The following is a 16736-nucleotide window of genomic DNA, read 5'->3' as shown; positions in this document are numbered from 1 at the left end:
TAAATAAAAACAAGATTTTACCGTATTTGCAATAACTTGGATCTCGATGTGATCATTGGAATTAGCTCAAGCAAACATGCCATTTCTCATTGTTTTATTTATTTATTTATTTTTAAAGATTTTATTTATTTATTTATTTGACAGAGAGACAGACAGAAGAGCACAAGCAGAGGCAGTGGCAGAGGGAGAGGGAGAAGCAGGCTCTGCATCAAGCAGGGAGCCCGATGCGGGACTCGATCCCAGGACCCTGGGATCATGACCTGAGCCAAAGGCAGACGTTAACCATCTGAGCCACCCAGGCGCCCTCATTGTTTTATTTCGTCTTCTAAATCAGCTACATCTTTACTGCCTTCTTCCGGTTGAGTAAAACACTCCCCGCTAAATTTGTGGTTTTGAGTTCCTGAAAATGGTATCTGTGGCTTTGAAGGCCCTTTTCATCTTGAGCTTATTAACTGGGATTCAGGACGGAAGGGAAATGGCAGTCAGCCAGTAAACACAGCAACCCTTGAAGGAAATGTGAAGGGCTCACGTTCAAGAGAAAAAAACACTCATTCTGCGTGGCTCTGGGCGTAGGGCGGGGTGCAGGCTGAGGACACTGGTGGGAGATATCCTCTGACATGCACGTCATTAGGAAAACTTCCCCAGCCCGAGAGGCCCCCTGAAGGTGGTGGGGCCCCCATCACCCGGGCGACCCGAGCGGAGACCACCACCACCCTGGCCCATCTGCTAATTAAATGACCCACTGGTGTTAGTGGCCTTATCTGCCTGGAATTAAAGTTTCTCCTCCGAAATGGCATTGTCATAGAAATGTTCTGGAACTAGATAGAGGTGATGGGTACACAACACCGTGAATGTACTAAATGCCACTGAAATGTATACTTTAAAGTGGTTAAAATGGTGAATTTTATGTTGTATACATTAGACCACATACGAAGAAATAGATGACATCATTGGACAGAATGACCTCCAAGGCTTCTACCTGCTGTGACAGGTTATGTTTCTGGGGGAGAGCACATCGCCTAAGACCGACCACCACACCCCATTTAGTCAAAGACAGGCCACGGAGACACTCAACTGAGGGGGGTAGCTGATTAAATTATGGTTCGGGCTTAATACCGAATATCACACATCCATGAGAAATTCTGCTCCTGAAAACATATTTAATGCCATGGGAAGACACTTGGGATGTCACGTAAAGCATAAAAAGAAGGATTTACGCTTCGTGTAATGTGATCCTAACTTTACAAATATAGATAAGAAACCAAAACACAGTGGTTTTATCCCTGAGCTGTGGATTACAAATGATTTAGATTCTTTTATACATTTCTCAAAATGTCTACAAAGAGCATGGGTGACTATTATAATCTAAACACACTATTTAAAACACAACGTAAGGGGCGCCTGAGTGGCTCACACGTTAAGCGTCTGCCTTCGGCTCAGGTCGTGATCCCAGGGTCCTGGGATCGAGTCCCACATTCAGCTCCCTGCTCGACAGGAAGCCTGCTTCTCCCTCTCCCACTCCCCCTGCTCGTGTTCCCTCTCTCGCACGCTCTCTCTCTGTCAAATAAATAAAATCTTTTAAAAACAAACAAACAAACAAAAACACAACGTAAATAACAGTACTTTGGATTCTGTGACCCCCACCCCGTGAATCATGCCGTGCTTTCGAGCGATGGATTGGCAATGGACACGCTGGAAGGACTGGTTGGAAGGACGGATTTATAATTCTGGTTCAGCTGTGGCAAACCGCAGGGACTCTCGGTTTCTTCATCTGGAACAGGGGCATAAAAATAACAGTCACTTCACAGGGCTGTGTGAAGAGCGGATGAGACAATGAAGATGGGACGACTGATTGGGAAGAGTTCTGAGCTCTCTTCATTGGCACTGAGCGCGTTCAAACTGTACATTTCCAAATCTTCCCTCTAACAAAAACTTAATGAGTGCTTATAAAGTCAGTGATTGCCACTTACCCAGTAATTTAAGAGCTAATCTCCAGTAATACTGCTACTCTTTTCTTAACTGTCTTCCTATAACCTTCATGCGAAGACATTTCATTTTGTCTGAAAAGTAACCACCTGACTTTTATTTACTGTTCTTGAATTCAAGGAGACGATGATACAACCGGCTTAGCTGGAGGGAGACGGCACCCCCCCGCCCCGGGAAAGGTGTTTCTCCCCAGGAATCAGGCCTCTCCTTGGTGGGCGAGGCTTTGTTTCCCCAGAACCATCCACACACGGCTGAACTTTACGAAGGGTTTTCCTGGGGCGCCTGGATGGTTCAGTCAGTTGAGCGTCTGACTTCGATTTCTGCTCAGGTCATGATCTCAGGGTTGTGAGATTGAGCTCCACGTAGTCAGGCTCTGCGCTCAGCGGGGAATCTGCTTGGGAGTCTCTCTCTCTCCCTCTCCCTCTGCCCCTCCCCTGACTCTCTCTCTCAAATAAATAAATAAATAAATCGTAAAAAGTGGGGGAGGGTTTCCTTTGTGCTGCTCTGGTTCTCTCCTCTGCCTGTCCTTGCTTTGAGACCCATGCCATGACCCACCTCGAAGGAACTGTGAACAGAATTCACAGGACTTGGCTCACACAAGGAGGTTCTCTTCCTTACAGGCTGACTCCTTAATCCAGAATGAAGAGAAGACTATTAGGGCAGGGCTGTCAAGCTTGCTGTTTCTCTATCAAACCTCTTCCCCATTTAGAAGACCTTATGATGTACAAAATATTATAACCTTGATGTTTTATTTGAGGCCTGCCTTGCCATTAAAAGCAAACTCCCAATTCAACAAGTTCAATGAAACATTTCCCAAGCACCTAAACGATCCAGGTTGAAATCGAGTTGAATGAGATTTGGAGTTGAATGAGTTTGAGTTGAATGAGTTAGAGTTGAATGAGGTGTGAGGGAGGGATTGGCGTCTAGACAAACGCAGTGCCGCTTGAGCAGAGGAAGCAGGGAGCAGGTCTGAGAAACAGGAGTGGGACCTGGAACAGAGTCATCAGCATGATCAAGGAGACATCTGAGCTGGCTCTGGAAGTGGAAAAGAAATGTGCCAGGCAGCCAGGGCCAGGGGACGGCCTCAAAGGCCAAGGAAAGAGGGTACAAAGATACCAAGATGGCCCGACTTGGTGACTGATGGTGTGCTTGGAAGTGGGAACGCAGGGGATGAGGCCATTTAATAAGAAAAAAGTAGAAGCTGGCCTTGGTATTGAGCTCAATACCAGGCGACATGGTTCTAATTTTCCTGGAGTTAGCTGGTTGGGCAGTATTTACTGACCAAGTACAACGTGCTCAGCGTTCTGTCTCAGGAATGGACGCAGGTTATGGCTGGAAATGGTCACACCAGTTCCTAGACCAGCTGTGGGCGGCACAGCAGAGGGGAAAGTGAGATGAGCTGCAAGGGCAGAGAGAGGCACCAGGTGTGGAAGAGAGCTGGGTGTCCAGTGGGCACCAAGTCTCTGGTCCAGACCAGACCAATGGGCAGCAGGGTGGGGTGGCAGGGAGTGCCCAAGGCCTCTGAGGGTATAATGTGTCTAGGGCAGTGATAGGAAATGAGGAGGTTGGAGAAGAAATCAAGAGGGGCCTTGAGTGCCAGAGTGAAGAGTATGAACCTCATTGTAGGCACTCGGGAATCAGTGAAGAGTTGTACTAAGGGGCAGCCAAGCCAGGTTTGCTTTAGAGGAGGTGCCTCAAGGGGCGCCTGGGTGGCTCAGTCAATTGGGCATCCAACTCTTGACTTCAGCTCAGGTTGTAATATCAGGGTCGTGGGATCGAGCCCTGCATCAGGCTCCGTGCTGAGCACTAAGCGTGGAGCCTGCTTGGGATTCTCTCTCTCCCTCTCCCTCTACCCCCACCACTTGCATTCGCTCTCTCTCTCTAAAAAAAGATTTTTAAAAATAAGAAAAAAAAAAAAGAAGAGGTGCCTCAGTGACAGTGTCTATGGGTCTATGGATGGGAAAAGCTGGAGGCTATTGATAGAGCCTAGGAAAGAGGCAACGAGGCCCAGTGGGGGAGAGCAGAGCTGGTTTCAAGAAATACTGAGGAGTTAGGACTAGTGGCAGGGACAGAGGGAGAGGAGGACTGGCATTTATCCTGACATTTCCTGCTTAGGTAGTTGGCAGGTGGGGGTGACATCCAAGGAGATGGGGAATACAGATTTGGGGTGAGGGAAATGGGCATTTCGGTCTGGGGTGGCTGGGGGCCAACCTGAAGATGCAACAGGTGGTAGTTGGATATGTGGGTCTGGAGGTGAGAAGAATATTCCAGGCCAAAGGTGGATATGTGAGAGTTACCAGCTGTGGAATTTTCTTGAGTATCAGAATAATTTCAGGATAAAATATCCAGACTCAGGAATTACAACACTATAATCATATTTTTTGCATATGTTCCAAATAAGAAAATAGTTCAGCCCGAAAACGTAATTGTGCCTATTCCTAGAATTGGATAACTGATGTATCTTTGCAAATTGTTCATTGAACTGTGCTTCTGGTTTCTTGCCAGCCCTCAATGAGATTTTTATATTTCTTAATTATTCAATTACTACCCACAAGTAGGAGTTTGAAATCAAACCTAGGCTGCTCCATAATAGAATATTCTCTTGACTCACGAGCGCGGTAAAGGAAGATGTCCAGATTGGGGATCCAGGGTGGGAGAACAGAGCAAGTGTAAGCTTCCGGTCCTGGCTCTGTCCTGGGTTCGAGTCCTGGCCTTGCCACACACTAGCTGTGTGAGCTTGGGGAGCTGGCTTCTCTGAGGTCAAGTTTCTGGTCTGCACGATAGAAATGGTGAGAGCGCTCACAGCTCCTGAGGTTGCTGTGAATGTAGGGAAAGGAGACTAGGTGAGGGAAGGTGCTCTGCCTACCGTCAAGCCCGCTCCAGAGGTTGGTTGTGTCCCTAATTGCTTGTGCTCCTCAGGTCTCAGCAGCTCAAGCAGCCACTAGCCGTGAAGGAAGATCCTTCCGACAGCGAGCCGGCCAACGCCTCCGACAGCAACCGCAATCCCGAAGCCCACCTGCCGTCCATCTGCCTCAAGCAGGTGTTCCCCAAGTACGCCAAGCAGTTCAACTACCTGCGTCTGGTGGACAGAATGGCAAATTTGTTTATCCGGTTCCTGGGAATCAAGGGGACAATGAAGCTGGGGCCAACAGGCTTCCGGACTTTCATAAGGTCAGTGAGACCAGCCCCTCTGGCCTGGGATTCGGGCAGGGTGCAGTGCGGCCCCACATCTGGCTGGTCCCCCCCACTCCCCGACTGCTCCTGGGAGAGCCTGTCTGTGCTGCTGGGTCAGCGCCCCGACTGGGGTCGGATTGCTCCGGTGGCTGGCACCGTCCACTCCTGTTTGCTGAGTGGCAAACAGGATGTGACAGACGGGACGGCATTAAACACAATGCGGTGCTGCCTTGAACGAGGTCCTTAAACCACATAGAAATTGCCGTCCCTTGGACTCAGACAGACCTTGCGTCTCTCAAGCTGGGGTGAGGTTCTCCCAGTGGTATGTGACAAAGAAACAAGGCACATCTGTCCCAGGTGTCCATTTCAGGAGAGAAAAGTTAAATAATTCAGTTGATAAATAATTTAATTTATTTGTCCTAATATAAAAATAACATGATTATATCATCAAGTACAATACAAAATTGGCATGAATTTTGAACATGAGACATGAGATAAAGCAAGCGTGTTCTCACCATAGCCTGCACTATAACCCATGACCGTTCGTTCACTTGCCTCTACTCCCCGGGGCACTTTGGGGTGACACAGGAATAAGTATCTGAGGCACTACTTACTAGGTGTGTAACTCCTGGGCAAGTTAGGGACCATCTCTGAGTCTCAGATATCCTAGAAAATGGGGAGGAAGCCACCTACACGCCAGGAGTGGGGTCCCCCACCTCGCAGCAACTATCTGCCAGCATTCGATGTCACTGCTGTTTCGCTCATCATTGGTTTTAATATTTCGACCTTTGCACCTAAAGTCACATCCTTCATAGTTTTATTCACTAAAGCAAATGATTCGAAGCCTTGAATCGGAAACATTTTGTCATATGCTTTTCTCCAAATGAACTGTATGACTTCTAACTCTGGCTCTCTGATGTTCCTGATGGGATGGTACACAGAAGAATCGGCAGGAATCCTTGCTGTTTCAGGGAACCCGAGTTAAGACTTGCATGGTGCTTTGGAGAAGGGCTCTGCGTTTGCTGGGGGGGGGGTGGGGGGGGTGGGCAGGGAAGGAAGCCCAGTGGAAAGAGCACAGGCCTTGGGTCTGGCTTCAGAGCCAGGCGTGTCACTTAATAGCTGTGTGGCTTTGGGCAAAGCCCTCCCCTTCTCCAAGTCTCGGTTCCCTTGTCTGTAACATGGGAATAATCTCTCCTGCCGATCAGGGTTATTACGAGGTTGGGATGTAATACGTCCTAAAGCACCCGGCCCAGAGCCTACTTGACAGGAGCTGTTTGTTAAGTGGGGGGTCTTGTGACTATTATTTCCATTAAGCAATGGGAATTCTCAAGAAAGTCAACAGACACATGTTGTTATTTCCCTGAGAACACTACCCGATACCTTCTGACTTGTCTGGGAATTGCATCTGACTCGTAGTAATAGATACACATCTGTAAGTGGTTTAAAATAGTGAGATTAATTTTCCCTCATATAATAGGAAGTTTGGCATGGGGGTCCTAGGGCTCATTAATGACTCCACAATGTGATCACAGCCCACTTTCTTTCTGTCTTCCTGTTCATCCATCCTAAGCATGGGCTTTTCAAGCTTTGGGATTGCCTTACAGTCACAAGATAGCTGCTCAGAATCCAGCCATCATGGTCGAGTTCCAGGCAGGAAGAACGAAGAAGGGAGATGTCAGATGCTTCCCTCTAACTCCTAATAAAATTCTACTGAAACATAAGAGACGGGGGTAGGTGAAGATTTGAAAAAAATAACACACCATAAGAATCACAATCTCAGTTGCCTCCAGGGGTAGGCTGGAAGCAGAAGCCAGCAGGTGGGATCTGGAAGGAAGGGGGCCCAGGGTACGGCGGGCATGAGAACACATGCCCTGGCTAAAGGAAAGGCTGTGCTGGGGGAGTATCACCAGAGCTTTTGATTTTTCAAGAGAAGCTAGAAATGCTGATTTTTATGTAAAATCCCAATATATGTCTATTGATGTTGGCGATTCAGAAAATAATTTTTAAACACCATGTGGGTTCAGTCAAAGTGTGACTACCCATAGAGACCACCGATGTGTGAGCGTTGGTGTGAGAGGCGAGGGACATACTAAGAGGACTGCTATGTTCATACCTGATTTTAGAAGAAACAGAATTGAGAATGGTCCTAGCAAAGGGGATTCCTAAAACACTCTCAGACTGGAACTGGATGATGTCAAAAACATCACTACAAATCTGTCCGTATGTGATAGACTTTATGATTCTTTCCATCCTTTTTTTTCTCTATAATTAAGGGCATTTGCTGTAAAATCGATTTTTGGGAGGTTCAAGACCCTTAGGTCCTGTACCATTATTCCCAATCTGCCACCAGCACTGTCTGTGGGAGTGATGGTGACCATGGCGACCGCGAGGAAGGAGAACAATGTCTTCAGGTGGGGAGTAGGCGGCCGGAGGAGGACTCGGACAATGAGCCCCTCTCCCCTCCCTCCACACCCACCCAGCCAACGTCCTGCCTAATTAAGGATGTGGGAAGAAGTGGAGAAAATGTTGCACAACCGTTAATAGATTTTTCCTTTTGAAATATACCGAGAGATTCCCAACAGCAACTTAATCGTGAAAGATGATATTCTCTGAGCTTAGATTTATCGAAGTATGTTCAATCTTGCCAGCTAAATTTAACAGCAAGCATTTTCTCTTGCTAACAACCATTCTCTCTCTCCTTTCCATTTCGGTTTAAATTTTGCTTCATTATGAATTAATAATATTTATGCCATATGTTAAATCGAGCCAAGTGCCCTTCTCTGGAGCACTGCGCAAGAGACATATTTGCTGGCTAGATATATACTCCTCTCAGATCTCCCACACAAACGGCAGAAGCTGAACTTGGCTTTCACCTGGACGACCCACTCTTTCTCTCCGAGTTCCTCAAAGAGAACTGGAGGGAACAAAATAAACATCCGACCGAATTTATTTTCAGTGACCATCTCTCATAATGTTCTGCATAGATCAGCAGTTTTAGGAGTGAATTATGCTAATGATAGTCTGGCCACATTCTATTTTTCTTTTCTACCAAGAAATGAGAAATAATGAACTGTCGTTCCCTTGTCTAGACTTAACTCATCGAACCAGCTTTTCGTGTCGTTTCCTCAGGAGGCACATAAGACTAGCACATATTACCATGAATCAAGCGCCTCTTTTCTCTCTCTCTCTCTCTCTCTCTATTTTTATGTCATAATAATTCCTGGGGTGTGGAGACTTCTCTTTCTCTGAGAAATAGCAATTATCTGATTCTTCAATTTGACAGCTTTCTTTGAGGGAAATGCATTTTTGCTAGTTTCCTTCCATTGGATTACTAATCTGGGGGGCATTCTATGTAATTCACTAAGAACACGTTCTGCAAATGTATCCTCCATCAGAATCAGACATCAGTTTGCACGTGCTGCATTTTCCATTTCCACAGCCTGCAGATTAAAGCTTTTGCCAAAACTGGGTTCATTTCGAGGAAATGGAGGCAGCTTCTCCGCACCTGGAGCATTTGCTTCCTGCTTCACGCGAGGCCAGTCCGCTTGGAGAGCCCTGCTCGGGCCCTTTGTGGTTTCTGATCCTGCTCTCCTTTTAAATTAGAGAATGGTTTTTCTCTTTTTTCCCCTTCCACTCCCTTTTCTCATAGGGAGATATTAATATGTTTCATAATGGGTAGCTGTGGGGGGTTTTATGCTCTGAGAGGCAACATGGTGTGTTAGAATGTTCTGGAAGAGAAGTGTAAAGGGCCTTCTCTCCCCCTCTGTCATTAACTCCTCTGTGACTTTGAAAATCCCCCTGTTCTGTGATGATCTCTTTCCAGCAATAGTGTGAGAGCCTATGCCTGGGATATCAATAGCCTTTAAAAATATATATGTTATAAACCAGAGTTGTCGTTTTCTCCTCCGATTTAGTGTTGGGTTTTTTTTTTTTATTAACAAATATTGATCATTTGTTAGCTTTCACCTTATAGAAAACTTTCCAGGAAAAATAAGCTTCTTTTCTTTCACAGAGAAGGATGAACACAAAAGAAATTCTATAAATAGGATTTTATGGAGTGGAGAAGTTGGTTTCTAAACTCCCCATGAGATGTCAGTAGTTGTTGAGAGAAAATGGGGATGATAATTTCAGATCTTTCTATACTCGGGCTCCTAATAACCTTGAATGATTTGTGATTATCTCCTATCATATGTGCCCAAATTCCTTTGATTCTGGGGAAAAAACAAAGAACAAAAAACATTTCTTCGAAGTGGTTCTACATCATGGAGGAAGGCTGGGAGCTGTCATTTGCTACTTCCCTGTACGTACCAGGCACTGAACTAGTCCTTAAAATGGCTTTGAATGGTGAGTAGCCTTATCCTCATTGTACAAATAAGGAAAGAACCTCAGTGACTTGTTCAAGGTCACATAGCAAAGTCAAGATTCAAATTCATGTGCATTTGACTCAGAGCTCTTTTTTCCCATACACCTTTCCAGCCTATCCTTTCTTAAGAATTGTCCTGGCTTCTCTTGTTACCATATTTCTTGGACTTCTCCTCCACTGAAGAATTTATCCCTCCACTCCTTAGTTCATTTGAGGAATTTCATCCCAGGGCATAAGGGGAAATGGTTCAAATGATTAAGAGCTACCAAGAATTCACATTTTTATCCCAGACTCTGAGATCACTTCCACCCTCTGAGAGTGGCATCCAAGACGGATTCAGCCCTGTGTCACTCACTGGGCTCAGAGTACCATCTACGCATAGTGAACACAAAATACATTCTGTATTGAGTGGATGGATAGATGAAAAATTCATTCTAAAGTCTTGACCCTCCAAACAAGGAGGCCTTCCCTGTTTGGGTCAATTGAGAATGTCTGGTCACTATAGGGACAAACCTAGGAGACTCTCCCCAAGTGACCCTGGTTGACTTCCCCCAGCCCTATATCCCAAAGCTTCCCAACAGGTCTCTCTAGAGGCTCTGGCCTTACTGGGCCCCACCTGAGACTATGCCTTGAGTCCTGGGTTCTTCCTATGGTCCTGGGTTCTTCCTACGGCCCTGGGCTGGGTCATCTCCCAACTTCTCCCCAAATCTCCAGGGGAGGACTGGATGTGAATCCCCGCTGCGTGATCTTGGGCAAGTCAAGTTCCTTCTCTTGAGTCTCAGCTTACCTGTCATTGAAATGAAATTAAGAATACTTCCATCACAGGGTGGTTATAAAGATCCAGAGAGCCAACGGACAGGAAAGGGCCTGGCCTATGGATGGGTGCCCAAGAAATGCCTACAGAATCAAAATTCTTTTAAAGCGTTTCCTGTCTCCTGCAGCCAGCATGGATCCCCCCTTCCCCTGTCCGGGCACCAGATGTAGCAACCAACTGTGTTTGCAGGCATCACTAGGGAGGATGAGTTACCTTGGAACAGGGATAAACGGAGAATTCTCTTTGGTAAATTACGGCTCCTGCTAAAGGTTTGACACTTCTATTTTCTACCTGTCAGAAAAAAAAAAACTATATACCAGTGGTCAGTTTGGTTTCCCTTTTTATACTCCATCACCCCACAGAGCAAGCCGGGCAGAGCTCCTGTCCTGTGGGGGAGCAGGTAGTCCAGAGCACACCGATATGATAATTAGGGGAACGCGGTGGCCCTTCCTAATGAAGCTTTGAAAATGAGCAGTGCAGGCTGTCGGCACACCTTGGGAGAAGCTGGAGCATTGTCCGCAGTGGAACCCAGTAGAGATAGCCATCTGGGTGACACGCAACATGAAAAGCTCTCCGTCCGTTGACATGTTGTTACCGGGGCTCAATAACTGTGCGCTGATATGTTTGAAGTCTGCCACCGGTGACTTGTGATTGACATATGGAGCAGGAGCCCAGGAGGCAGCAGGATGTGAATTGATGGCCTGAGAAATACTAGTGGGGAAGACAGGAAGGAAGAGGGAGGGAGAGAGCGAGCAGGTGCGCTGGCACGTAAAGAACACCAGTCTCGTCTGGGCACCATGCCGGGCACACTCCCAACCACCACCGGCAGGGGTGTGCGTGGGTTTGGAGAGGGGTTTTGGGGTGCCCGAATCCTGCGTGCCAATCAACCCCTCTTCTGTCGGGTTCCTAAGGGAGCTATTCACACGAGGGCTGATGACAAATGGGAAATCAAAGAACCACTTTATCATTAGCTGGGGCAGTGAATGAGGGCACGTTCGGAGAGTTGAAAGCAGCATTGAATGTAGTTCAGCCAAACAGACAGCGGGCCCAGAGGTCTAGCTTCAGGATTCCGGGGGTAAATCGAGTCTGTGTTGGGACTCACTTCCCAGCATGACCCTGTTCAGGAAGGTGGTGCATCTGGACAAGCCAAGGGCTACCTTTAGTCTGGACAGAGAGCCCGGGCTCTCGTACCCAGACAGTCTGACTGGCGAGCACCATTTCTCCAGAATGGACAGGGCCACTTGCTGAAAGGTCAGCCCCAAGCAGCCTCTGAAGTTCCCGCTTTCTAGCTCTGGAAGAGGAAATGGGAAAGGGGTGAGAGATCAGGAGGAGAACCAACAATTGTGGGCCACCTGGGTGCCAGGCACCATGCTGGGTCCTTGGCATGCGCTGCCTCATCTCATCTTCACCCCCGCCACGTGGGCGGATATTCTTCTCTTCTTTTTAGGTATCAGCAAATAAAGGCACTGAAGGTTTGAGTAAATGCTCACAGCCGCACAGCTAGAAAAAGCAGCAGAGCCAGCATTTCAATCCTGGTCTGTCTGATGCCCAAATCACGTTCTTTTCAGTGTGCCAGACTGCCTCCCCACATCTCCAGACCCAAAAAACACAAAAAACAAGAAACAAAACGAAACAAAACCAAGAGGGGAGGAGGAGGAGGATTGCAAACACGCCTCTATGCTCAAACCGGGAGCTGATGTGGGACTGAAAACCTGGTCATCTTGGCCTCTCTGCACCGGAGGAAATAAACTAGGGGAACCTCTGAAACTCTGAGGCCAGCCTGTCCCCGCCCCTGCCACTTCCAGATGACTCCCCAAAGTCAGGAATGAGCGTGGCGGGGTCCCGCAGCGATGTGCCTCAGCCCATGCAAAGGGGTGTGGGCCAGTGGCGCTCATCTGACGCTGGAAGTCTCGGGCTCGCTGTGGCTGTTCGGGTCCCATGTGAAATCTCGGGGGACAGATTTAGATGGGAGAAGTGCAGAAGCCTCAAGCCCCTGTCTGTAGGTTTGGGCCCAGGGACTCATCTGGTGAGCATTCCAGCGGGGAATCACTTCTGGATAGCAGCAATATCTTCTGTCTCAATCAGTGACATCAGTCGGGTCCGTTGGGACCCATCACTGGGTCCCATGAGTGTGCCATTGTCGGCCGATGGACACTGGTAAGAGAGCAGAGCACCCAGGTCCGGCTTTTCTTTCTCCTCCTAGAGACTAATGGATGTGGAGGTGAAGACATGCATAGGGTGTATTTTTGAAACATGGGATTCTCATTTCCCCCTCGGAGCAGGCAGAGACCTCCATTGGTAGGTGTTAGAACAGGCCAAAACACAGTGACTGCTTTATAAGGGAGGAGCCTGAGACTCAGGAAGGGGACATGGATTCACCAGGGCCATCAGCTTCGAAGTGGCAGCGCCAGATTCAACGCAAGACATGCCATGTTCAAGTCCTTGCTCTTTCCAGCCCTTTAGAATTGACCAAATGACAGAAACCCACCATGATCTAACCTTAACTTACATTTTCAGCCTTCTCTCCCACCCCCCCTGCCGTATGCCCACCACTAGTTCCAGCTGTGGGAAGGGAGGGCCTTCCAGGCAGGGGACCCAGCCCTGGCAAAGACATGGAGGCAAACCGGAAGAGGGCGCGCTCCATCTAGCAGTAACATGTCCCCACCCGTCTTTGGCAGGAACTGCAAGCTCAGCAGCAGCAGCTTGTCCATGGCGGCTGTGGACATCCTCTATATTGACATCACAAGGAGGTGGAACTCCATGACCCTGGACCAGCGGGACTCGGGTAGGTACCTGATTCCTGGCCTCCACCACGTCTAGTGGGAGTCCAGATGGGTGGGCGGTACCCTTTTGGTTCCTTCTTGTTCAGGGTCAAGGTTGGGGAAAGAGGAGGTTATCCTGTCAGCTCTAGACATTGCTGGAAGGATTGAGCTGAATTTGAATCCAGGAGCACTATCCTGAATTCCGATACCAAGGTGGTGCCCACTCAAATTCGAGTTCCACCGTTAGAATCTCTTGTTTCTGCTTAAGGCCATTCACGTGTTCATGCCTCAGCACACATGTACTACTGTGTGCTGGGCCAGGCCCTGGACAGATGGGAACGAGTAGCACTTGGCTCTCACTCGCTGTAGAGCAGGGAGGCAGAGGAGAGCCCAGCGCTGGCTTGGGGAGGGGTGCCGAGGGGTTATTGGGAGCCCAGCGGAGGAGCTCCTGTCGAGGGAGACCCAAGGAAGACTTCTTGGAGAAGGGTGAGTGGGGTCAGCCAGTGAACAGGGCAGCACGGACCCCTCCGGCAGGTGTGATCTGGCCGAGACACGGACACATGTGGAAGGCTCAGATAACCCCAAGAAGCTTGGAGGGGCTGGAAGGGAAGGGAGAAGGGGCAGAGATGGGGTTGCAAGAGCCATCGAGGCCTTGCATCCACATAAAAGAGTTTGCTCTTGATCCTCTAGATCAAGGGAGGGTGAAGGATTCCATTAGAAGGATCCACCTTGGGGTGACCGTGTTTCTGATCTTCTTCCTCACACAGTGTGTTTTTCCAAAAAGGCATAATAACCATACCTGACATTTGTATAGCTCATCGTAAAATTATACCGTGCTTCCCTGCATAGTCCTTCATTAAATGTCCCCATGAACCAATGCACTAGGTATCAGCGTTTGCATTTCACAGATGGTAGGGTGTAGCTCGGGTGACCGGGCACCCAGGCTTCCCTCCCCTGGGCTGCCTCCATGCAAAAGGGACGCCGGGCGGAGGGGGCGCCTCAGGGAGAGCTTTCTCCTGTGGTTTGGTGGAAAGGACGAGAAATCAGATTTTGGGAGAGCCAGATTACAATTGACTGTGCCGTTTTCTCCCCGTGTAAGCTTGGAAAACCATTCTGCCTCCTGTCTCCACTTCCTCTTCTGTAAATGGGGCCAACAGTCCCTGCCTGCCAGGGGCGCCCGGCGGTCTCGGTGTCCGTGGATAGGAATGTGGAGCCCTTGCTGACGGTACAAAGCGGCTCATCTTATTAGTGGCTGCTGCTTGGGGAGAATCCCGGGGGTGGGTCTGTGTGAGCGTGGGTTGCTCCCTGCCACATCCTGCCCCACACCCATGGGCTACAGCTTTTGACCGCAGAGATCATCACCCTTTAATAATGATGCTACCGGCTGCCAGTGGTTGGGCGAGTCCTACGCGTAAGCACTCTGCCGGGTGCTTCATGTGCACAGCCCTGGCTGGAATTCTGGAAGGAGGTAGAATCGCCTCCATTGCAGAGAGGAGGCTGAGGCTCAACAGCATAGATGGTGGGCACGGCCCAGCCCCGCCGTTTCCCTTCTGGGCTGCTTGATCCTACCAGTTGATCCCGGAGTAGGAGTAGGATGACCACCGAGCTCCCTACTGCTCTCCTTTCTTGAATTCAAGAGCAAAACTCAGGGAATACCAGTAGGCACTGAATCAACAAGGTGAGTTCCACCGCGTCTTGGTGGGTGGAGAGCCCTCACAGCCTTCCCTGGCAACCAGGAGAGGCTTGAGATGGAGCGTCTTCAGAATCAGGCAGATTAACGATCATGCCGAGGACGGAGAGCGCTCACATGACAGTTGAGCGGGGCGCTTTTCGCTGACGCCTTCAGAAAGTGAAGAACTGTTTGCTCTGTGAGTTGAACGCAGGGAGTCACCGCAGGATCCCGTGGAGGGGGCCAGAAGAGGGGGTGGGGGTGGCAGTGGAATTATTAAATATTGAAATTGATCAGGAGTAGCAGCAGGAAGCTATTTATCATGTTTTATTGCTTCAAACTAGCATTACCATCTGGCCCATTGTTCATTCTGAATAGCTTTTCATGTTTTGTTTGCCTCTTAAATTGCTCTCTGTAAGCAGAATCCACAGGGGCTGTCCACAGCAAGGCTCCGGTGAGGTTTTCTGGGGTCTGCCAGGATCTCTCCGTTCTGCTGACCAAGCTAAAGAGATGAGAATAATACTTATTTTTAGCACCTACTGACAGACGAATCCGGGGCTGGGATCTCCCAGGCCTGTTGCCATGCCTCAGTAACCAATCCTTAGCAGTGACTGTGATTTCGAGATTCCCTCCCCTGTGCATTATCTCCTTGCAGTTCCCGCACCAGACCTTCAAGGTGGGTAATTGTATCCCATTTTACAGATGAGCATCCTGAGGTTCCAAGAACAAGTGACTTGTCTAAAATCCCATAGCCAGTGAGTAGCAGAGCCCCCATTTGAAGTCAAGCCTCCTGCCTCCTGGCCCAGGATGCTGTCCCCCATCCAGGGCCCCCCCAAGCAGTGGTGTTCATTTGAGTGACTGGGGAGGGGACGGGGGGTGAAAGGTCAACTCATAGAGCGCAGGGCCTCTGGGAAGATGGAACTGGAGTGGGAGGTTAGTTGCCGGCGTGAGCTCCTGTCTCCCCTGACATCATCCTCAGAGCTTTAACTGCTGTTTCCATGGCTCCTGAAAGGAAATCACAGACTTGGGGGTGGGGGGGTACAGATAGTGGGGGCTGGGCATTACAGCCAGGGATGAGAAGGCTGTCTGTGCCCACGGTCTCAGGGGTCACTGCTGTCTGGCTGCTGGCAAAGCTGGGGCCCAGTCCTTGCTTCTGGAGAAGGCTGGTCTGACACCCCGATTCTTGAGGAGAAGGAGCTTCTGAAGTCAGCCGCATTCTTAGGAGCATTCAGGAAGCTCCGGAATAGCACAAGAAGACATTTGTTGTTGAGTGGTGGTTCTGCCTTTGGGCAAGTGTCAGCAGAAAGACCAGAGAGTCCTCCTTCCTTCCCTCCATGGTGCTGAGCCAAAGGATTCTCCTGTCCTCCGTTACAACTAAGTCCTTGCCAGAGATGTGGAAGCCAGGTCAGAGGGGGCAGCTTTACCCGTCCTGGAGCTGCCACGGGGCTGACAAGAGAGTAGTCAGAAGAGTGGTATAACTGGGCTCTCATTCTCAAAGGGCACTCATTCACTCATTCACCAAACAGGTAATGAACATGTTAGCAGGTATTGGGCTGCTGGGAATATAAATTATTTACAGATCCCACTCTTGAGAAAAAAAGTAATAGAGACCATTTACTGAACATTTACTATGTGACAGAAATACAAAATGCTTGTTATGAATTATCCCACACAGCCCTGTGAGATAAGAGTTTTTCTCCTATTTGACGGATGAGAAGCCTGAGGCTTCAAGAGGTGAATTTAAACAGGTGTGCCAAGTATGTCAGTGGGGACCCTGGGATTTGAACCAAAAGCAGTCTGCATTCAGAGCCCTTTGCCTTTTCATTACACCCAGTGTCTCCCACCACACAAATGAAAAGGACACGCAGTTGACCGTTGTCATAGGGTACGGCCAGAGCCCCAGTCAGGGAAGCAACAAAGTGGGGGTGCTGTGAGGATAAGAAAAAGAACATATACAAAGCCCTTAGC

At 48.8% G+C, this 16736-nt stretch overlaps 1 protein-coding gene and 1 long non-coding RNA gene across 6 annotated transcripts in view; one reads left to right on the top strand and one right to left on the bottom strand.

Annotated features, from left to right (window-relative positions):
- TTLL11 (tubulin tyrosine ligase like 11) overlaps window positions 1-16736 on the top strand; it is a 213588-nt gene that overhangs the window by 168805 nt on the left and 28047 nt on the right. For all 5 annotated transcript variants that reach the window (XM_081803512.1, XM_081803513.1, XM_081803514.1 and 2 more), the window contains 2 exons: window positions 4906-5157; window positions 13016-13122. In XM_081803512.1, the coding sequence (XP_081659638.1) occupies window positions 4906-5157; window positions 13016-13122 (359 nt within the window). The remainder of the gene's footprint in view (window positions 1-4905; window positions 5158-13015; window positions 13123-16736) is intronic.
- The window catches only part of LOC145717113 (uncharacterized), a 20115-nt gene continuing 18343 nt past the window's right edge, over window positions 14965-16736 (bottom strand). Inside the window, exon 4 of the long non-coding RNA XR_014140144.1 lies at window positions 14965-15270. This is a non-coding gene — a long non-coding RNA (uncharacterized LOC145717113). The remainder of the gene's footprint in view (window positions 15271-16736) is intronic.

Source organism: Leptonychotes weddellii, chromosome 14, assembly GCF_054177405.1.
Source record: "Leptonychotes weddellii isolate Sample4059 chromosome 14, ASM5417740v2, whole genome shotgun sequence".
NCBI classification, from domain to species: Eukaryota; Metazoa; Chordata; class Mammalia; order Carnivora; family Phocidae; genus Leptonychotes; species Leptonychotes weddellii.
This window is presented reverse-complemented; position numbering and strand designations above follow the sequence as displayed.